Raw genomic sequence first — 24,076 nt, 5'->3', positions numbered from 1 at the left:
TAAACGCCTACCGCGTTAAATGCGCTTTTGTTGTACATGTTCACATAAATTAGATACTCGAATGATTACCGAACTAATTAGCGTTGAACATTGGCTGATCGTATCGCACCAATCTAGTAGACGCTTGTCGTAATCTTTATAAATTGCTTCCAAGCATTTGCACTGGGAAGGCGACAGGCTATCGCCGACTTTCCAGAACTTGGTCTTTTTCTTAAAATTCTGCAACGTGGAAGACCAATTTCCAAATGTTTGATTCCGATTTAAAGTAGAAGCTTTTTTTGGTATTTCCCTTTTGTTGTTTAGGTTCTGTGAGTAAGCGTAGTGATAGTATTTGTTGCTTGTAGATTTGTGGCATCGGCTGGGTTTCCTGCACGATAAGGTAGAGTGTAGACTACGAACGTAGCTATCAGTATTGCTCTGTCGGCACGTGGTGGAGGCTCTTTTATTGCCGTGAGAAACTGAAAAGTAATGATCATCGATAGTCGTGTTCCATTCTTTCATAATTCTTTTATAATCCTTTAATATATTCGAGAGGAAGTCTTCAGTGTACTTGCTGCTACACATTGTCCGTCTTAATTCCGTGCAACTAGATGATTTTAGTTGTGAATCTTTTGAAGCAGTTGAGTCGGTTGAGTATTCAGGCGTCGGTATTTGTACATCTACTTCAGCACATCCATAAAGCGGGTTTCTTACTAGTTCAGGAGCATCGACAATCGTGGGAGCAGTAGTCGTGAGGGATTCAGCAGTTGTCAGGGACTCGGATGCTGTTATAGCATCAGAGTCTGGCAAATAAGTGATTTTCTCTTCGGATTTCTTGTACTCGTAACCGGGCAGCGTCTTACCGTAGAAGAAGTTCCCGGTGAACGGTTCCATGTACACCGGTTTTATGTTCCGCGGATTATAATATTTAACACGTCCAGTTTTACCAAGATCACTCACTGACTTCTTACATTTCTTGCGGAACGCCTTTTCTTTCTCGAATAACGCTATTTGGTTCGCGTAATCGCTGAACAGCGTGGAATCTGACGCAGAACGCGTTAGTTTCTTCTTCTTCCGGGTGGTGGGGTTGTCATTTTTTCTGTAGTACCAGGAGTAGGAGGTTCCGACACTGATGTTGGCCGATGATTTATGTAGGTCATATTTTCCATATTTCATGGTGAGGGCGAGCACGCGACGGAGAGCTTGGAGCGGCGTGCAGAGCGCGAATGCGCGTGCATCGCTTGGTTCCGGGAGCGCGCGCACGACGCTCCGCTGCGCGCGCATCCGATGCACATGCGCACGGGCCGGCGACTGCACCGGCTACCGATGTAGATCACGCTCTAATTGCATACTAATGCCATTGGTTTTCAGAGCGCGCATCGATATGGTGAATACGTGCGGAGATATCGCGCAAACCAATGGAGCGGGACGCAAGGACATTTATCAATGAGTTGATTTGCATTAGGGAAATTATGGTTGATTTTCTTTTCAGGTACTGGTTAAGGTTACGTGGTTAATGACGTTACCAGCCTGCGTCATATGTGGTGAATGATACCTAATGTGCATGACATAATCGGTAGATTACCCACCAGCTTCATCGCTTCTGGAGACGGATACGACTAGCGACTTGCTCTTGTAATTAAAATCGTTATTTCTGGCCCGACTGAAGGGGCTATCTTGGATGTATTTGCAATATGTTTTCACCTCTTTGCAATGTTCGCTGTGCTTACATCGGGAAGGTTTGACTTATCAGACCCGCTCAGTCTGCAACAACTCTGCGAGGACGTGCCCGCCGCTCGAGCTCTCTAAACCGCCTATAGTCTCCATCCTAGGCAGTGCATCATTTGTGGCAACTACTAGTAGTGCCTACAGGAAGCTACGCAATGCTTACAGTGAGTATGGAGCCGAGCTCCTGCACGTAGACCCGCTCAGTCTGCAGCAACTCTGCGAGGACGTGCCCGCGCCGCGACCGCCGCGCCTCTGCGTCCTCGCCGCTCGAGCTCTCTGAACCGCCTGACGTCTCCATCTACGACAATGATAGACAAAATTAATAAAAAAATATTTAAAAGTAAATTATACACAGATATTAGATATTATATAAAGTCAACTAGGTACCACATAATAGTTAAGATGACAGCAGAAGAGGCTACTTGAATAAAATGTGTAAGAGACACAGATAATAAAATTGATGGGACAAAATTGAGTAATGGCTACTATATACATAATAATCTATCTTTGCTATTTATATCAGAAAGAATCATACTATCTTTGTCTTATACTAGTACTTTTTTTATAACGTTGGGGAAATGCGTTTATGCATGCCACCGGGTTCGGGGGAGCCATGGAGCGATGACGGACTAACCAGTGGTAGGCCTACCGTCTAAAACCACCAACGAATGCCGACTCCGCCTTGTAGAGGAGCGCCGCAGGATCACTATCAGCATTCGACTGCGTACGTCTTACACTAGTACTAGCAGCCAAAAGAAAAAGATGAGTACTTATAGTTTTTCTTTGTTCTTATTTACTGACAATTTGGTTTGACCAACTATAAATATGAATACAATAAGGATAAAGTATCAGGTTTGAACTAAATTTAAATTTAAATTAATGAGCGACGTTTTCCGGGTAATGTACGGTGTATGGCGTAATGCTAGCCGTTGGAATCGGGTTTCAAAATTCAAGATGCACAGCAAAATAAATGTACCTAATCATATTACTCCAAGATTAGTGTAGAACACATGTTTTAAGCAAATTCAACCACGAAACGAGGCTGATTGACTTGATAGATTTGTTTTGCCATCCATACCATGACCACAAGATTACTTATGTGCTCAATAGTGATCATAATAGGCTATTTGACTAATTTTTGAAAATGGTTTTAATTGATTGTTTATGACTTAATAATTACACTACATTGATATTTCCGTGAAATTTCCTGTATTAAATATAAAAAATCAATGTTAAAGTTTATTTATTTTGAACGCGCCTTAAATGCTGTTTTTGCAAAGGGGCTAAACACGTGACACATGTGACGTCACACGCGAGTAAACTCAGTCAATGACCTTAGTAAATCTTATGGTTTATGTGCATTGAATTGATTATTTCACTGTACTAAAATGGTATATAAATGGTGTATAGTGCCGCAATGTTCAAGTACGACTATAAAAAATCCAGATAAATTGTTTTTTTCCGTTCCAAAGAATCCCAAAAAAAGAAAAATGTGGTTAAAACTAGCGCGAAGAGACCCAAAGAGCATTTTAGCGCATACAAATGTTTTTATGTGTGAAGACCACTTCGATGTAAGTAATATTTAACTGTAAATAAATATGGTAGTTAAAGCAGCGGATTTTGTTGTATTTAACGAAACAAGATCTAGGTATTTAATGTATTACTACATAACCTCATAACATAGCTCTTTCAGCATTAGTAGGTAGTTAGTAGCATACTTTTTCTTTCAAACTAAAGTGCAGTATGGAGATACTATTCTCGTCATCGTATTCTATATATATATATCGTCGTCGTATTCGTATCATCGAAATCGAAATGTTCGTAAATAAACAATTTCTACGTATACTCACATAGCTGTTTTACATTTCTAAGTTCCGCAGCATAATCCGGATTATCTTTAAAGAAAAGTGCAACCATTGATGCGTCTATGTCTGGTAGCTTTCACATATTTCGGCTCCATTTTGAGATTCTTATGAATATTGTGCTACTAGATATACGGATAAATCGGAATATATCAGAAAACTGTGGAACAATAACTAAAATTAACTAAATACAAATAAAACAGTTAAAACACTCAAGGCAATCAAGAATGTTTACGCGCGTGTGACGTCATCCGAGCGTTGACCAATCACAGAGCGTTCACGTCCCTGATGAAATTTCAAAAAATATTAAATTTTCTTTCGTTTATATTCCAAAAACTAAACATAATTTACATTCAAATATAGTGAAATATACTTTATTAGTTTATTATCTTTCAGGATGACAGCAATTCGTTATATATTTTTAATGTTGTCAAATACCCTATTGTACAATTAAATGCTAGGTAATATAAAAAACCGGCCAAGGGTTCCGTACTTTTTAGTATTTGTTGTTATAGCGGCAACAGAAATACATCATCTGTGAAAATTTCAACTGTCTAGCTATCACGGTTTATGAGATACAGCCTGGTGACAGACGGACAGACGGACAGCGAAGTCTTAGTAATAGGGTCCCGTTTTTACCCTTTGGGTACGGAACCCTAATACTAACTACCAATATTAATAATGTTTACAATAGGTACATGATGGACTGACGATTTACTGAAGTCAGTCAGTGAAGTCAAACGTTGAGGTTTGGACTGGTAGTCGTTAGTCAGATAATGAAATGGCGGTCATGATATGCCTTACGATCTGCCGCCGACAGATAGATGTCTAGCAAAGATTTATATAACTGTATAAGATGGAAAAAACGTGCCTCGTAAATCAATAAAATTTGATTCTGGAACAGATGGCGCCACCACGTTTTACCACCTTTTGCCTATTCTCGACTAGATGGCGTTGACGGTTTCGTTTGTTATTTAACAATTTTAACGCATATCAGTGAAAGAACGTGGGCCAAAATCATAAAAAATAATAAATACAATCATTTATCCATATATAAATACATTTTATGGTATTTTTAACCATCTTTAGTTTTAATCGTGTATCGATAGATGGCAGTGAATTTACTGTGGCTACAAAATTTACTATGACAGTACTCCTCTATCTTATATATCCTCTTTGATGTCTAGCAATATTTTACCCAATGGAGATTTTTGATGAAATCATTTACCGGTCAAATCGGAAACTGCTGTGTTGGTATTTTCGATTCGATGTGACAATCAGTTTATTTTTATAATAAGCGCATGAAATAATACCAGTCTTTCAACTGAGTAGAAGAAGAGCAGTCTTGTTAGTCTATTTGTTTTAATCCTAAAGCTGTTCAGACGAAGCGGAGCCACGATTGCTTTAGCTCTTAGCTTAAGCTTAAAAACCGGTCAAGTGAGAGTCGGACTCACGCACCGAGGGTTCCGTACTTTTTAGTATTCGTTGTTAAAGCGGCAACAGAAATACATCATCTTTGACAATTTCAATTGCCTAGCTATCACGGTTCATGAGATAAGCCTGGTGATAGACAGACAGACGGATAGCGGAGTCTTAGTAATAGGGTCCCGTTTTTATTCACTTTTTAGCCTTTGGGTACGGAACCCTAAAAACTAGCTACGACTAATCCAGACAACGGACTTAAATTACTGGCTCTACGGTACTTATGCGATCCTACTTGAATGATTAAATTAAATATTGACTTTAATTTAAGAATCATCCATGGGATTTTCATGCTCAGTGATAGAATTAATTTGCAAAAAGTATAAGTACCTCGTGCATTTTGTTGCAATAATATGGTCGATGTTTAAAAAAAAGCCGGCCAAGTGCAAATCGGACTGTCGCACGAAGGGTTCCGTACCATTACGTAAAAAAGGCAAAAAATCATGTTTGTTGTATGGGAGCCTCACTTAAATATTATTATTTTTCTGTTTTTAGTATTTGTTGTTATAGCGGCAACAGAAATACATCTGTGAAAATTTCAACTGTCTAGCTATCACGGTTCATGAGATTCAGTCTGATGACAGACGGACAGACAGACAGCGGAGTTTTAGTAATAGGGTCCCGTTTTTATCTTTTGGGTACGGAACCTTAATAAGCCCTTTTAATACTCTTTAAACATACACAATTTCGCATCTCACCGGACCGCTAATTATTGAACAATTATAATATTCATTATCCTTATTAAATAAAGTGCATTAATGAAACGATTCGCATCAGCATCGCAAGAACGTGTCGGTGCGATTGAGCGCATTATTTACGGAATGTTAAGTAGAGTGCGTGTATAAAAAGTAAAAGACAGTTAATAGGCATATTATGCCTGGAATTCAACTTACCTTGCTCATGGAGTTTATGACTACATTTTCAGCCGTTATGTTTCCCATTTAATTTACTTAATTAAAATGTGTTGAATTTGGCACAAAATTTGTAGGTTCATGAATGGTTCATAATTATAAAACAGATGTTTTATAATTATAACTGATGTCAAATCTCTGTCAAATTTCTCAAATCACGCAGACGCAAAAGACCGAATTGTACATGGAATCGTACGAAATTTATCAGAAAGCAAGTGTCAACAGAAATATAGTGCCATTTGCAATGACAAAGTGTGACGATGTCATCATTAATGTGTATTTTCTATGAAAATATGACGTATACAATGATAGGTCCTCACTTCGTTATATTCAAGTCGGTAAAAAGTTAGCTTATAAGGATTCTTACAACAGAAAAATCAAAGTTTAATGGGGCCCACCAGGCTCCAGGCCAGGGGCCAGGGGTTTCGGCCCCTCTACCGAAAATAGGCGGCCAATGGTCATACACAATGTATGGAGTGACGTTTATCTGACATGGCTATTTTTAGGGTTCCGTAAATCCGTACCCAAAGGGTAAAAACGGGACCCTATTACTAAGACTTCGCTGTCTGTCTGTCCGTCTGTCACCAGGCTGTATCTCATGAACCGTGATAGCTAGACAGTTGAAATTTTCACAGATGATGTATTTCTATTGCCGCTATAACAACAAATACTAAAAACAGAATAAAATAAACATTTAAGTGGGGTTCCCATACAACAAACGTGATTTTTTGCCGTTTTTTGCGTAATGGTACGGAACCCTTCGTGCGCGAGTCCGACTCGCACTTGGCCGATTTTTACGTTACGTATACATTTGACGTTCCCCTCCCCCGCAAAAATCGGCAGACTGTTTTGTATAGAAAACTACAGACGGCGTCTCCGTTTGGTTATATTCTCTAAGTTAATATCATCTTACCAACCAAGCTTATGCATGAGTACCTAAACGCTTTAAATAGACGATGTAGTCAAAACAATCCTGCTTATAATATTACCAAATATATCCCACATAAACATACAAGAATTCTCGAACACGATGTTACAACCATTAATTATAAATAGATCATAATTATTATTAACTTACGGGCTTGTGTTGTTCTGAAAACTGTTTAAAAATATTATAGCTCGTTTTAACCACAACATTTAGGGCATCCATAGTCACTGAACACTGAAATCTTTGCAAACATAACACTGCACTTGTTCTTAATAACACTTAAGAGGAAGCAATTAAAATATTTTTATTTTTAATTGAATATATCCGGTGTTTATAAGGGCTGAGCACATGGCACAAGCTGCTTGGCTGTTTGAGTATGTAAGAATAAGGAACTGGCTGGATGGCAGGGGCGCGGGAATACGTTGGGAGCATAAAAAAAGTTGTTGCCTCCACTTTTGCTCGCACCGTATGGCTGGATGCTCTACTTTATTCCAGTTTGGAAAGCAGAGTTCTTTTGAAATGGAATTGGGCTGAGCAAATGTGTGCTGGTATGTGAGTTTACATTAATTAATTTAGACCTATAGATATCTTATTAACATATCGGTATAATGATACTATTGATACTATTTAGCCTACTCTGTGACGCAGTGGTAACAATGATTAAATTTCCTAATGACTTTTATCGAGTTAGCTATTGTTAGTTATTTAATTAGATTTTAATCATTACTATATAATTCTAATTAATTACTTAACACTGAACCGATAAAGGGTAAAACTTATTTTATTTTATTTTTTTATATAAATACCTATAGATTGCATTTACCTACGTGACTAAAATTAAATGTGTGGGCCTTTTTAAAACTTACTTTTTTTAATCACATATTATAATATACTGTATAGCTCTGTAAAAATGTACACGAAACATAAACTGTAAATAAATATAGCATATTTAACGAATTAATCCCATTTATAAGCAGATCTAACACGTAGGGCTCAACTTTCTAAATTAACATAATATCCTAATATCCGAAATAAAATTCTTTTATTTATTTATTATTTAATACTCATTACTTAATTATTCTAATTGAATATAAAAATATATCAACACACGACCTAACCAAAGTCACTTAATAAATAAAATACTACCCAGTACTACCGTAGGAAAGGACACTTTCTACAAAACCGAAGTTTGACAGCGAATCAGGGACGAATCATGCTGTCCCTTTCTAAAGTATGGCACATCCCTTTCGGCTATTTAGGATTGTCAAAATTCAAGTCATTATCTTATCTGTGGTCGTGCACGCAAAGGTACGTCAACTTGTGCTAATTCCTCGGAGCAATGCTGAGCCGAACGGAGCCGCGAATGCACGAAAGGAGGAGTGTCGCCCCACTGCCAAAGTAGAGCACCTTATCTGTCAAACTGCCTCGTAATGAAGGGCGAGCCTGTTGTGTTGTGTATGGACGCCCCATCGTGGTAACGCCTGTGTGCGTGTGTAGTACATTAGTGTTAGTAGAGCACACCTGCCGATGCATCCCTTTACAGAGACCATGGGACTCGGCTCATTTCTTATACAGTTCTGCTAAGGTGAACGTGTAAAATAGGCTGTACGTGGTGACACTAAAGTCTAAATTCTAATGGCGTAAGTGACTTCTTGGGTAACCCGTATCTTGTACAGTTCTTCTACATAGCGGCGACAGGTGAAACGCACTTTATGCGTTCGGTTTAAGGGCTAAACTTCAATGTCATGGTGAGCATCTTGAGATAGATTTGGTATTGATCTGAAACGGCTGCCCGAGCGGTATTGTTCTTTTTACCCATGTTCTGAGAAGTATCTGTGGCAGTCTTTTGTTTTGATAGTGCAGTATAGGCACGTGCGAAGGCTGTGCTGGGAATAGTAATATGGTTGTCATAAAAACATTCCTTATGGAAATCACCTTTCTTAATACCTGACGTACAGTAAGCTGCAGGGTTAACTGACCCCCTACATTTATGCGCGGGATGTACATTATCGGGATTGTTTAAAGGTTTTAAATTTCAATAAGAGTCATGAAAATGTGAGTTTCTTTAAAACACTCACTTGGTAACAAAATTATGTACATATTTTCAATCGTTGTTAATGGGAAATTGTAACTATCATATTGTAGAGCAGATTTCCATAACTCGTATTATTATTGTAACATAAGTTCAGAGTTACATCTACATATATGTATTTACATATATTTTTATTTTAACAAATTCTATGAAATATTAAAGGGTTGTGCCTACCTGATACCTATGTATATACCCTTATTAAACGACTGTACAAATAGAGTTGAGTTAAATAAATATATTGAGCGAAATACCCTACCAGATATTTAACACTGAGATTACCTAATTTATCTATCTGATACAATATAGAATTCTCTTCTCCCCTTTTAACTCCCGAGGCAAAAAGACTGTCTGTCTGTCTGTGGCATCGTAGCTCTCAACAGATGGATTTCGTTGGCATATAGCGTAGGTGGTTTTATTTTAATTTTATTTAATAGTTATTACGATGTTAAATCCATCAATTTAAAAGTTTCGGTCACTTGTTTTTCAAAACGTCTCTACCACATTGAATCGATTGAATCTAGGTCCTTACTCCTTACCCTATCCGTGCTACAATGATCGCATGTTTATCACTATTCGCTACGTATACAAAATCCGTCATTGTCGCACTTCCATTCAGAAAGACCCAGACGTCTTATTTACCCACATCGACAAGCGGTAATCGGTCATCACGCGACACGACCATAATATCCGTCACGTGTTTATGACAGATGTAAATCCCGGCATGAGTCCTGTGCACTTGAACTGATTGCCCATATGGAGCTCCAATCATGGGCTCAATTGAGCGCGGTGATTCATACTCGTACCGACCGAGGTGGGAGTGAAGTGATCGTTTCGTAGATATACCTATGCAGCCTGCTATACAAATATGTTTGAAAAATGTTGATATCATAAGTATGAATACATAGGTATTCATTTTGCTAATAGGCGTGTTTCAAGTAGCCCCAACTACCGATCACTACGATCTGGTCGGCAGATCTTGGTTTTTTCCTATACGTTTTTGAAGAATACCTACAAAATATGATTTCTTTGAAAGCATAAGGTAATGTTCACTGAATTTACATGGAGGTCAAATCGATGGCCCTGTCATTGACCTTTGTTTGATCCGTACATTCCGTACTGAACGCGACAGCTACAAAACGTATCTTGATCCAATTCTGAAGAGGACTGAAGGGTATAGAAGTTAACCCTAAAAAACTGACGTTATTAGTCTAGATCCTAGTGCAAACCTTAATTATTACGGAGCCAACATAAAGCATTATAAATAAGAGCAAGGTACCCTAACTACCAGTTATTAGGCTTATTTCCCACGTGGTTATTAGAAGTACGCAGTGTGCGTGGTTATTCTAGTAATTATTCAAACGACGTATGGAGGCATATTGGAGGGTTATGCCAGCTCTAGAATCGTAATTAGGGGTAGTTAAACTAATTATAGTAAGTTAGCACAGAGCCTAGTTATTTTAGAACATGTAGGTGTGCTGAAAGAGGAAATCAAAAACTTTCGATTAGTATCTACCTATATACTATCTATTAGTCTTAGAAATAATGATCTATTATTATTGCAAGTCACAGTCAGGTCCAGGTCCAGATACATAGTTGGTTTTATATTATTATACCAAAAAATGTTCAGTAGACTTACATTATCACCTGACTTTATATATGGCTTTACCTGAAAAAAATGCACCGAATGTTTTTCCTATTTATATGTTAATCTTGGATGTTTGACAATTTATATGGTAAATAATTATACTTTTTCCCCATTTTCCCTATGCAAATGATAGGAAATGGGACACACATCACACCTACTGTAAATGTAGCTGTCACTTTATTTATTTCGAGGAATTATTTATTTATTTGTGGTTTTTAGCTATTACTTCTTTTCTGAATGTTAAGACAATGATTTAAATTAAGAGTGTTACAAAGGCAGTTATAATCTAACGAAAGCTAAAGTGACATTAACCTTTTACCTCCAACGTTGAACTTCGGATAAAATGAAATCTTTTATTTGCTCTGTGATGTTAATACCTCATATTTGCTCAAATGCTACTTTATCCTTGTTTGCTAAGCTCCTATAAAAGGATAAGCCAGGTTCTAATATTTTTATGTACCTATGTTACACAGTTATGTAAATACACACAGATGTATATTTCTATAGAACAGTGTACAGGCAGCATCTAACCTTGTTTTATAGTAGATTAGGGTGACTTTCGTTTGTTTTAGAAAACAATTAAAAATAAAACCGGCCAAGTGCGAGTCGGACTCGCGCACGAAGGGCTTCGTACCATTACGGAAAAAAACAGCAAAAAAATCACGTTTGTTGTATGGGAGCCCCATTTAAATAGTATTTAATAGTATTAGTATTTAGTAGTTTTAGTAGTATTTGTAGTTTTTATATTATTCTGTTTTTAGTATTTGTTGTTATAGCGGCAACAAAAATACATCATCTGTGAAAATTTCAACTGTCTAGCTATCACGGTTCATGAGATACAGCCTGGTGACAGACAGACAAACGGACAGACGGACAGCGGAGTCTTAGTAATAGGGTCCCGTTTTTACCCTTTGGGTACGGAACCCTAAAAAGGAAAGGAACTCATGTAGTTTTTGAAAGGTTCGAATTATATTAAAACAGAGTGTACATTTAATGCACATTGGGCCTTACGAGGATAGGGCATTTTTATACAAATCTACCGAGTCCTACATTTCCTACAAGAAGTTTTAAAGATGTATTTATACAGCGTACATACTTAGTAAATAGGAAATATGGTTCCCCTATCTTTGGCATAATTTTTTAGTAATAATTATATTCTGCATAATAACTTTTGGCATAATATACTGTTAGCATTAACTCACTTGGTACTGGATAGTTGCGCATACGTACTCTATTCTCTATGCTCTAATAGCGAAATTTACCCTCCCCTATAAAATGGACCAGACAATGTATGAAACAGCCCAATTTTTTCGCGATTTCGGGGTTGGTCCCGTAGTAAAAGTTGCTCAGTATAATCCCAAAACCTCCCTGGCAACGGGAATGCGCTTATTTTTTAGCCACCGTGTATAACTAACAAACTTGTAAGAAAAATAATAACTACATTATTGCGCGTGTCATTGTTTAAGAGACGACTGTACCAATGTCTTGTCAGCCATAAACACGTCTTATTTTAGGATTTGCTTTCTAAAATACAAGTTTCAGAATTAATTCAAATGTAGGTAGTTGCTCTAGCCGGTACAGATTTGCAAAGCAAATTGCGGCAATTTTGAATATGAATACAGTATTGTGCTTACACCGGTGTTGAACTGAATTGAATTTAAGTTAGGGCTGGTCCATCAAGCTCTTTGTTAAAAATGGACAATGTTGTACTTTAAAAGGATATAACGTAATAAATACTTAATGGTAATTGCCTTTTCGTTTACCGAAAAGTGTTGTAAAACAATTGTGAATGCTCCCGATATTTTTTAAAGGTTGGTTTCCTTTGAAAGTTCGTCATTCATAGACCAGCATAATGCAAACAATTCCTTTTGTGCTAATTACGGCCAAAATTACAAATTAGTTAAAAAGTTAAGATAGTAGGTAATATAGATATTATGTGACGTTTTAGTAGACAAAAGGTATCAATTTGTAGATTGTCGACAAGATCGATTTCAGTTTTAAACCTTAAGGACTCCTGGAGTGACAATGAGTAGGTATGTACTAGATTGTTTTCCCCCTCCCCCCCTGCATAGATTGTTTGTATGCAGGGGTCAACTATCTCTGCAGCTGACTGTACATACAGCACCAATAGTAGCGCATGAAGATATAACTCGATAGTTTGCGTTCTAATCATTTAATATTTTAAGCAATTAAATGATAATTTAATAATGGAAATGCATTTGTAACATGATATAACGGTAACAAACATCCGAATAAAAAATATTTCGTTCAAATATAAACCTCATGCATGAGGCTAATTGTTCTATATTGGGATTTACTCGTATATCTTTTTATTTTTCAAAAACTCATATCTAGTTAGAGCATGCTCAATGTATAATTCTAAATATTCCAATTTCGATGTGTTCAATATGAAGCTGGGTAAATTTGTTAACTTAATGAAAAAAAAAAACCCCAAAATTAGCACTTAATAACTAGTTACCTAGCATACTTATGTAAGTTTTGTATTGTACCTTTTATTTTATTTTTTTCTCTCAAGCATAAGTTTCAGCTATAATTCAAGTTAATAGCTTTTGGTTTGCCTGATTGCTTTGAATAATTACTTTTCTACATTTTGAATTTCATTAAGTTCCCTTTGAGCTTTTCTGCCTTAATTAATTAGTGGAAACTGTTTTGGCTTGTGTTTTATTAATATTAATTCATATTGTGTAAGATTGTAAGCTGTTTGTTTCCCAATAAAATAAAATAAAATAAAATTTAAAAGTTATTAAAGAATGCTCAACAACAGAACACAAACATGTAGGTACCAATTATTTGAAACTTTGTTATTAACAATTATAATCATAGACGTCATAGTTTTGTGGAAAATAATAGCTCTTATATGGCTTATGTAAGTTACCTAACCTAATAGTCATATCTTTTCAAAGCTGCTTAAATATCAGAATACTTACATGGCTATTTGACTAAGTGATGGGTTTCGAAATGTTGTTTATTTATTTAGTCGTATGGCATATTACAATTCATGGTCGCTTTACAGATTTACAAATTAATAGTTAGGTTCTTCACCCAATGGGCTGCGTTGTCGCTTAGCTTAAGTAAGTCCAGAGGATCTCCTGTGTACTTCCTTTTTGGGCACTCGCGGACTATGTGGTAAATGGACTGTACAGGTGCTCCACAGTCGCACTTCGGTGTATCTCGCCACCCAATCTCGAAATGTTGTTATTCAATTTGTCTCGATTCGAAGCACTTATACGAAAACTAATTACAATAAATGAATGTATTTTTAAATGAAACGTAACATTTGCGTAATTAGACTAACACATTAATAACATATGTAATAATTGATTGATTGATAATGTAACATAATGATTGCACGACACAAAGCATTTGAATTGTAGAATCAAAACGATGTCAGGATCGTAAACTACATACTTACCTATTTTAAATGTTAATCGTTATTTATAATCCATTGGTTTTTATAACAATATCGACTATCGATATATTTAGGTACTCTTACCTGTTAAAGGAAAGTCATCAAAACTCGTAATTGGCGAGTTCACTTAAATCCGAAACTTTTTGTACTTGGTTATGTTTTATGTACGAAAGATATGAATCCGATTCATATCTAATTCATATTCTATAATTAAAATTAGAATATGCTTGTTAGTTTTCTTTACCTTTAAACTTTACAGCCAACACACAGTATTCCCAAGATACATCATCTCAATATTTGCTACCAGATAGAAGATCGAAAAGGCTGAAAGCCTACGTATTTAGCGACGATAGAAGATAGCTAGGGTTGAACAATGAACACCTCGATTCTCCCCGTTAACGGGCTGATTGAAGATAGGGCTGAACGTCGCGAATCGGCTGCATCTCACACGGTCATTACAGTAACGGTATGTAACGGGGCGGCCGCGGCCCGCTTGCAGCTATGCCGCTGCAGTTATAGCTCACTTGTTTTGTTAACCCTACAACTTGGGGCAACGCTTGTGCGGCAGTGGCAAAAAAGTTCTGTTTTTGCACCAGTGGCCGTCGACAATACCAATTTACCAAATATTTCTGGAAAGTGCATTTGAAAAAAAAAATACGTTCAACATCAACGGCATGTGTATGAATTGTATGATGATGTAAATATTAGTTTTGCGTCATTTAAACTATACATATTTATACGTACCTATGTATTGTATGAGATCACTGGTTGAGAATAGTAATTATGACATAACATTTAAAACTTTCGCGTTTTGAGCACATATTAAATCACATTTAAAATCGGGTCTATCGCGAATTTATTTTGTTACCTTTATTTACCGACGAATAATAACGACGACGTCGGGGAGTATTTAATTATGACGACGCCTAAACTATAAAATATTAAAATACATATCGTATCAATGGCAAATAATATCATATAAATTAGTAAATATGTATTTGTATTGTAAAGGTAGGTAAGTACAAATGGGTAAATAGGATAATGATTAATGATTTAAAAATAACTGCTACACATACCGATACAAATTACTAACTAAAATAAAGTACTGGTGCAGGATAAGTGTGGTGAACCATTGACTTTTAATTTTAATATACATATCTTAAGGTACCTACTACCTACCTACGTAAAATAACGGTGACACCTGAAAAAGGACAAAGTCCTTGCTTCCACAATAAAACTATAAACTTGAATTAGGATTTCACGGAGTCCACACTTATAATCAACTTACAAGTCTCACAACTAACAATAGTTTGAAGTTTGAATCATCGTTTTAAATTTGAATCATCAATCAATTATCAATCAAATCAGCCTCAAAAATGACCGGCGCGAATTGACTTCAACGTTTACCTGTGATTTTAAACCACGGGACGGGCCCCACCGTTTCATGAAAGCATGAAAGTTTAATTGTAACTCGTAAAACAAGCGAAAGTCTCTTCTTAATTTCTTTTGAAATTGAAAGGGACTTCCGCTATTATGGTCTAGTTTAACAAGCTGACAGATTGAGGGCCTTCCGCCAACAATGCCAACATCGTAAAATTGAAAATCGTTATCTGCATCTTGCATATTCGATGGCGAAATTGATCTTAGAAATCGGACAGGCTATACATATTTGATATTTTTAAGCGTTATATAGTTATTTTGGTTACATGTAAGTTATTTAAGTATGCCATTCTGGTAAATAATCAACAGCGCACGACAGCAAGAAACTTCGCAGAAGTTATCCTTCTTGTAGCGATCCTAGCGCTAAATTTAATAAAAACGATTACCGACATCATAGATATTTATTACATTTTTCTTCTGAATCTTCTGATAGGTAGGTAGTGTAATGCCAGCACCACACTTCGCTGTATTTGGCAAATATTCGTGTTGCATCCCTTTTGTTTTGTATGTCAAAAGAAAGAGATGCAACACGAATATTTGCCAAATAAGGCGAAGTGTGGTGCCAGCATAAGGTACAATTATTGTGTTATTAGCTGCACAAAAAAAAACACACACACCAAAGAGACATCGAATAACATTTATATAGTCATACAGTTAATAAAAATAAGATGACCAGCAAAAGAAAATAATAATGCGTAATTAATAATAAAGTGTTATGCAAAGGTAAAGTAAAACATACAGCCCAACAAAAGCCCACTAGGAATAACATAATAATTACGCGCAAAACAATTATATATTTATCTTCAATTCATGGCCACACCTAAATTAGTGTAAAAACGCAAAAATAACTGACAAAAAACAAGATGCTATCGCGACATTCAGTGTTTCATACATTTCGAGTATTTTATAACTTGTAAAAAAATTGGCTATTTCCTGCATATATTTCGTCGATTAGTTTCCTGGCTGGCTGGTGTTTTCTGTAGGATAGCCAATTTTTTTGCTTTTAGGATTAATTCCCAAGAAAAAGTTGTTCAGAACAACCTATGTTTTAACTTCGCAGAGTAGTTATATACTTTACAAACTCATAGGATTTTGCAATCTTCGGTATGTAAAATATTTTTGCAGACTGATGTATACCACTTGAAAAATACACTATGCTACGTTCATCTAGTATTTTCACCTAAGCAATTATGATAGTATCGGGGATATAGCAACTGTATCCACTTAGCTAAACGTCCGAGATCGTGTGTGCACGTGAGATTTGTGAGAACAATGTCTTATTTCTTCGTCATACAATGTTTATCTAATCTCCGCAGTTCTAATTACATACTCCGATACTGCCGAGAATTTTGATTGTGTTACGTGAACGTGCAATTATGCACGAGAGACATGTAATAATAAAGACTGTTAATCTCGAGACACAACCCCATCTCTCGTTATTGTTGTAACCACCACGTTGTAAATAACGCCACCAGATGCTACTTAGAAATATCTCAGTCAGACCCATACTTAATTTGTATACTTAGTGCTTGACACTGTTACTTCATCCATTGAGATGAGATACGTGCTAGCCACACACCAAACGATATACTTGCGCAAGTTTAGATTTGCAAAGATAACTCCAATAATAGGCTTTGCAGTGTTAAAGAAAGGTCAAATCATTTTACAATGTAAATGGATGGAACTTGGAACTGAGCCCTCGACAATGTAACGCAATCCAAGTAATTATAGTTTCACAAGTTGTAATTGGTCGTTTCAACAATGACGAGGAATGCAACTATAGTCTTTATTCATTACTAGTCTCTGATATGCGATTACAGTTAAAAATGTGCAGAAATACGTTTTTGGTGTGATTTGCGAAACTGTGCCGATAGCCGTTACGTTGGACGCCAAAAAAGGATCCTTTGTTACAGCCAATGCTTAAGGTTTTATGCCGAATCCACATATTCGGCCAAGCCAACGTAGGCCAATCTAAGAGACGCAGTTATGCGGTGGAATGAGATAGCAAATAGCAATATATGCGTTTCTTAGTTTGGACTACGTTGGCGAATATGTAGATGGCCCATTACGTAAAACCTGCGGTTGTTCATAACTGCAGCTGAATTTGGAAATTTTATGACGGTTACAATCACCTGCATTCATATCGAAACTGACCTTAGCATTTAAGTATGTAGGTATGTACTTTATTTTAAGCATTTTTGTGTAAGTCATTGCAGAATACTTTACCACGGTAGTAACAAAGCATAGCATGTGGGCGCCTGCTACTCCAGATCCAGTGATGTATTTTATGTACAGTTAGCAAAACTATTACAAAACGATTAGGTTAGCACCCACTTAGCACCTCTGTATACATATTTGTAGGGGTACTATGCGAATAGTTTTGCTGACGGTACACGTGTACTTAAGTGTAAGTCTTTTTAGAGTTCCGTACCCAAAGGATTAATACTAAGACGGACCCTAATACTCAAGACTCCGCTGTCTGTCTGTCTGTCACCAGGCTATATCTCGTGAACACAGGCCATGTAGACGATTTTGAGATCCTGTCAGATGAAGCAGTCGCGTACCTGGGAAGGGCGAAATTCTAACTAACCATAAGTTTTGTTTTTCAATTATAATCCAGTGACATGTACATATGCCATACGATAAATATAAAAGCTAGACAGTAGAAATTTTCACAGATGATGTATGTCTGTTGTCGGTATAACAACAAATACTAAAAGGTACGGGACCCTCGGTGGGCAAGTCCGACTCGCACTTGTCGGTTTTTGGGTTAGCAAACAGTGGTTAACTAATTTTACTCTCAACGTACAGATAAAAAGGCTGACACTTGGTTAATCAAATAAATTAACTACTAACACCACTTACACAACTAAGCTTCCAAGCGAGCTCGTCCACGACACTGCTCCATAGAAGCGGTCGCGGCTTCGGTGGGACTGGGGGCTTCGCTTTACAAGCAGTCTTCGATGGTGTACTGGGAGTGATTTTAACCGACTCCGGATTGGTATTTGTCATTGCGCTTAGATCGCTTCTTATTATACAGTTGGACTTCCTTATAGAGGCTGGAGCGCTCCTGGATGAGCGCCGCGCCGACTGTCTCCCGAACACAAACGTTAATGTATTGTTCAACACTTCACTATTACACTTATCTACCGCCGAATACATTTGATCATGATCACCGTTTAAGGTCGTTGTTGAACCGTTCAAGTCCGCTTCTTCATCATAACACTTGTCTTCCGACAAATTCGAAATGTGGTCAAGCCCGTTTAAAGTCATGGTTGAAACTTTCATGTACAGTCCTTCGCTACACTTGTATTCCGACATCGTGCACTTCACCATGTCGAAAAGTCATATCGAATGTTACGGGTAAATGCACGCAGTGTTTGAACTAAACTGATTGTGGCTACATAGATGGGTTTGTCAAACGAGGTCGAAGTGCGTTCCAGCTACATTCGGAGATAACGCAATGTAAATGGTACCTTTAGCAGTAATAATCGACTCATGCGTTCGTTTAATTAATAATTGCCGCAATCAACAGGTACGTAATGCAAACTTAAGAAATTGGATAAGTTGTTGGTTTCGAAAGAGTTCCGTGGAGTTTGCAGAATGTGATCAAAGCTTAGCTAAAGTGCGTATTCCGGGCTCGAGACATTAATATCTGTTAGCGGTGTTGTGAATAATTTGCTTTGACCCGGATGACGGCGCAGTGCGTACCGTTTTGCGATGAAACTCTCTGCTCGACTCGCAATCAAAATAACCGGTCGCACCGAAACGAGCCAGGAAGTAGGCCAGTTTCTACTCAACCTGATACACGCTTAATCTTAGCAACGACCTTCAAAAGTAATGAAAATGCCGAATTCTTACCGACCGGTCACGTCTGGCCTGAGGGAGCAGTGGGAGCATCTCAATGTCATCTAGATGTTGATGTTATGTACATCGTGATAGGTCAAAGAATTTCAAAACTAATCTGTTTCATAAACATAAATGCGCTACAATCTTTTGATGACAAAGCAGCATCTAAATAAGCAAGATTTTAATAGCATTAAGATAAATAAATTATGAAAGACTACACTACTACTACTACTAGACTACTAGATTAGGTACAGTGTTGTAAAAAGAGCAATTTGTCACAGTCGAGTAAACAACGAGTCCGGCGATGTCAATAGTTGTGGCATCCGTTCATAAGTATTCTGAATTATTATCTACGGCTTGTATGTACGGAAGTGTTACATCAGTCAACAGTCGCGGGGCGTAGGAACCCGAATGGGTTTGACCTGCGACCTGACGTCGGAACCTTTGGTACATCAAGAATATATATGGGCGCTGGGTGTATATAGGTAATCACAAATTTGGTACACTGATTGCTTATTTATATGTCCATAAATCGTTTATGTTGGAAACGACTTCTAATTATCAAATGGTGATTTTTGGTATGAGAAATCCGAAAAATAGAATCGGGAAAGTGGAAAAGAATTTGCTCATTATAATCTCACTTCATATAATTATTTACAGCACGAATCCAAAGACGTAAACAATTTAGTGTAATTGAAGCCGATTGGCATCACGGACGAACTATATGGGCGTTATTGTGATACACTTCAAAGAACTGATAGAAACCCGAGACCAATTTAATGGCTCATGCCTTAACGCTTTTCATCCGTCTTCCATGTCTGGTAATTGCACTGCAATGAGTCAGGCAATGTTTTCTTCACATGCAAATCGTGTTATCCGAGAGCTCAAAGAAAGTGCATAAAATATTTTCAAATACTCTCTTATGGTTGCGATGACGGCCGAAAGGGTATTTACATTAATACAGTGCTTCTGAAGCGGCAATATAAATCAAATCCGTTTTTTATTGCAAAAAGTAAAATTTACAACGTCATAAAAATAATCTTAACATAAAGTGTCTTGTCGGGTGAGAGAGTTGTTTTATTTCTTTTGGACGTTCATAATTTTTATAGACAAGTGTATGTAGTTCAATTAGCGCAATGACAACCTCACTAGACTAGATACACATCCTGTCGAAGTCGATTCCGTGAAAACGCTCAGTAAAAAAACGTAAGAACTTTCACTGACCACTCAGTACTTAAATTTGTCACAACAAAAATTGCGGAGTAACATGCTTTTGTCATTTGACAAAATGGCTTTCATTAGTTCGTAAATGGAAGTGCGCAGAGTACGCAACTCAACTACTCGTAGTGTGACGCTGTCAATATTCTGATGGGAAATTTCTTTTGTTGCCGGCGACATTGTCAGAAGAAATAGGAATGTAAAAATTCTTAGAAAGCCTACACACTACGATATTTTCAAGTGCTCGGTAATTTAGAGACGAAAAATTTAATTGTGTTATTATGAAGATAAGCCCCTGTCAGTTCGGAAATAACTGGCGTATTTCTCGTCATTCCGTTCTTGCCCAACTAACCAATATTGTATCTAACAACGACGCATTACTAACCGTAACAATTCGCACTTAACTATTAATTACTAGTTGTAAATACTTAACAGTTGTATTCTAGTAGGCGACAAACAATGCACTTAAGACTAGAAGGTTGCGGTGCCGATGCGTTCCGTTACCCATTGTGCAGTGCATTTTGCAGTGTCAAGAGCAGTTTTTGCCCACATATGATAACTAACGGAGCAGTGAGCAGTTATTCTTAAGGTTGATTACTTCGCCGATTTAATGCGCTCGTTAGAATTTTACTGCTGTTTAAGAGGAAAGGGGACGGCCGTTTCTCTACATTTTCCTCTCTGGATATTGACATTATGGAAAATAAGTTTACATAATTGGATATATTATACGTATTGTATGTGTGTGTTATGTGTGTTTTGACTTTTTTCGATTTTTTGATAATGGTAAAAATTAGGAGCGTAAAACAGATTTCATAAAAAAAATTAAAAGCTCCTAAATCTTATAATCTCTTATAGTAATTAAAATATCGAAAAAAATCAAACGTTGGGGCATAACTGTAGTTGATATGTTACAACAAATTGTGTCAAAATATTTTCAACAATAATAACGTTTGTATGAAAAGGCGATGCCACTTTCGTCTTAATAGCTCTTCTATTTCAGTTTGCATGTTGGTTCTTATCTTTATTTTCAGAAAATATATAAAACAGAAGCACTAACGCCATTTAGTGCCCAACTAAATAAGAATAGTGTTATTGTGTTGTGTGTATGTTAGTGTTATTGTGTTTTGATTTTATGGATTTATGTACATATTTATTTATTAGTATTTATTTCAAGACTAAATAGTTCATACAATTTTTTTCGTAAATGCAGAATTGTCTTTATTCTGGTTTGGTCAAAAAATAGGTATGTTACGAAGGATGGGAATTTTATATAAACCTAAATACCGTGTCATGGGGGAAACTATGTATCTGACGTTTTATTCAATCTAACTATTAATTGAAAACATCGCATTCGGGATTCCAGTTCCGATAATTTCCTTAATTTAAAATAAAATAAAACGAACTATTTATAAACATTTCCATATATAAAATAATGTAGAGGATAACTCGATTTTAACGGGTATATTGTTTAAGTTTTTGTTTATATATGTATATGTTTCCTTACAAACATGAAAATATAAGTATTTCTCTGATCCTAAAGGCCTCGATAGTACGAATTCAACAGATTGAATTTTAGTAAAGGAAACAGTTAAGAACAGACAAGACGTTTCCACATAAAGATTAAGTCTAAATTAGTATATCAATCTCATCGAGCAACTGCTTTAATCTGGTTGCCGTGAGGTATCCAACTAAATCATCTGAAGCACTACCGCGTATTGGCTGTCGTGATTCACACGATGATCTTGGATCATGAGGGGCCGGCGAACAGCAGGCAACGACCCTAACGACACATCAACTCTCGCTGCAAACCTAGAGTAAGCATCAAGTACCTAGATTAAAATCTGGATAAATAAAATGGAAACTGAACCATCGCAAGCACTTCCATGTATTTTTAATTGACATTGATATTTTTAATCGGCAATTTATCCCCACCACGTGATTGGACTCCGCAAGGGATAGATGGGAACTCGTTTTGTTCTAGGATTTATATTGCCAAAAAAAAACCTATGCTGATGTTTCGATTCATTTGTTTTGTGTTTAACAATCACGTATCTACAAAATATTAAAATACTTAAGGCCCTTAGGGCTTAGCGCCTCTAAACACAAGTAGTAAATGTATAACTTGCATGAAATGAATCGTTTCCCGGTAGGGGCAAGACGCAAGACCCATACAACGATCCTAAGATTCCTAAGTGAAGTGATCATTTCAAATTTCGCTATGAACCTAGCTTAATAGACTTCTCGAGTAGTGATTCCGCAGTCTTATGTTCTGTAATTGAATGGAAGAATAATTACAGGATGTCTATAGAACTAGGCATTAGAGCTTCCTTACGGATTCAAAATCACATTATGCAAGTATGCAATAAACAACTTTAGATTCTCTACAAGAATGTTCAAAAACGATATGCAAAATCTCACAAAGGAGGCTAAAGTAACTGCGGGCATTCATAGTTAATGATTGCAAAAAAATGCCGCTACATCCAGTTAATTTATAGGTGGTATTTCCTCCTAAGGTCTGAATTAAGGAATGCTCCCGGAACTGAATGTGTACGGCGACTACCGGAAATTCCCGGTTCCGGGTCTGAGTTTGTATAGACCACTAGTACCAGGAGCACATTCTAGTCTGAATTCATTGGTCGTTGAAACTTTCCAACAGAAATAAGCGGTGACATCTGTTATCATCATGGGACAGCGAGTAACCGCAGACCGCATCCCCTGTTACTCATCAAGTCCTTTGTGTAGGGTTAACCTGCATAAGTTCAACCTCGAGTTGCCAAGAAACAGTGCTTAATCGGAAACCAAACTTCTACTGGTTGTCCTGATACATGGACTTGGTAAACTACGGGAATAGCTTGGTCCGGGTTGGAATTACTTTGAAGCAAGTGGAACCGCAAGAGCCAGGAGTCTTCTAGTTAAGTGAGGACAATGACCGACACGTTTTTTATGACATGGCTGCAGCCAGTGTCATAAAACCATAATAACGAGCAGGTGTACTGGAGATCACCGCGGAATATGTAAAGTATTAAGTTCTATAATAGCATACAAAACTCTGTTGCTGATCCCCAATTCCTAACAGATATTACAAGTACATAATATGATACATTTTACAGAGGATACCCTAGAAGCGAAGACGATCCAAGAAAGTTATTTCTGAAGTGGAAGGACTGGACTGGAAGAGCGGAACCCAAATCTCTTACTAATAATTATATATTTCCATTCATATGATTTAGCCTACGCAGCTTCTAACACCGATTTCAGTGAAAATCGTTGTTATATATTTTTTACTATTTTTCAAGGTACAGCAAACAATTATGTGATACATATATTAATTTCGGGCAAAAAGAAAAATCATGCATTTAAGGGTCAAATGAAAACGTTTATAATTCGTTGCTCTAAAATAGGTATTTCGTTTCCCGTTCGTGTTAGAATTTATTTACGTCTAAACAAAACTGAAAGCCGAGATTATATCACTTATTGGCAGTTACGACGGTGATCACGCAGTAAAATACCGG

The 24,076-nt window shown here is 36.9% G+C and overlaps 1 protein-coding gene across 10 annotated transcripts in view; it reads right to left on the bottom strand.

The window, feature by feature from the left end:
* The window catches only part of LOC134755979 (guanine nucleotide exchange factor DBS-like), a 129,142-nt gene that overhangs the window by 11,498 nt on the left and 93,568 nt on the right, over window positions 1-24,076 (bottom strand). For 9 of the 10 annotated variants that reach the window (XR_010129091.1, XR_010129092.1, XM_063692707.1 and 6 more), the window contains exon 12: window positions 1,871-2,005. Coding sequence is in view for 8 of the 10 variants with exons in the window: in XM_063692707.1 (XP_063548777.1) it covers window positions 1,871-2,005 (135 nt within the window). In the remaining 2 variants the exon portion in view is untranslated. Of the gene's footprint in view, window positions 1-69; window positions 1,390-1,870; window positions 2,006-24,076 lie in introns of those variants that run through there. The other variant, XM_063692715.1, reaches the window with a different exon arrangement.

Source organism: Cydia strobilella, chromosome 3 (genome assembly GCF_947568885.1).
Source record: "Cydia strobilella chromosome 3, ilCydStro3.1, whole genome shotgun sequence".
NCBI lineage: Eukaryota > Metazoa > Arthropoda > Insecta > Lepidoptera > Tortricidae > Cydia > Cydia strobilella.
The sequence above is the reverse complement of the archived record's forward strand: the minus strand, read 5'-3'. Positions and strand labels throughout refer to the sequence as shown.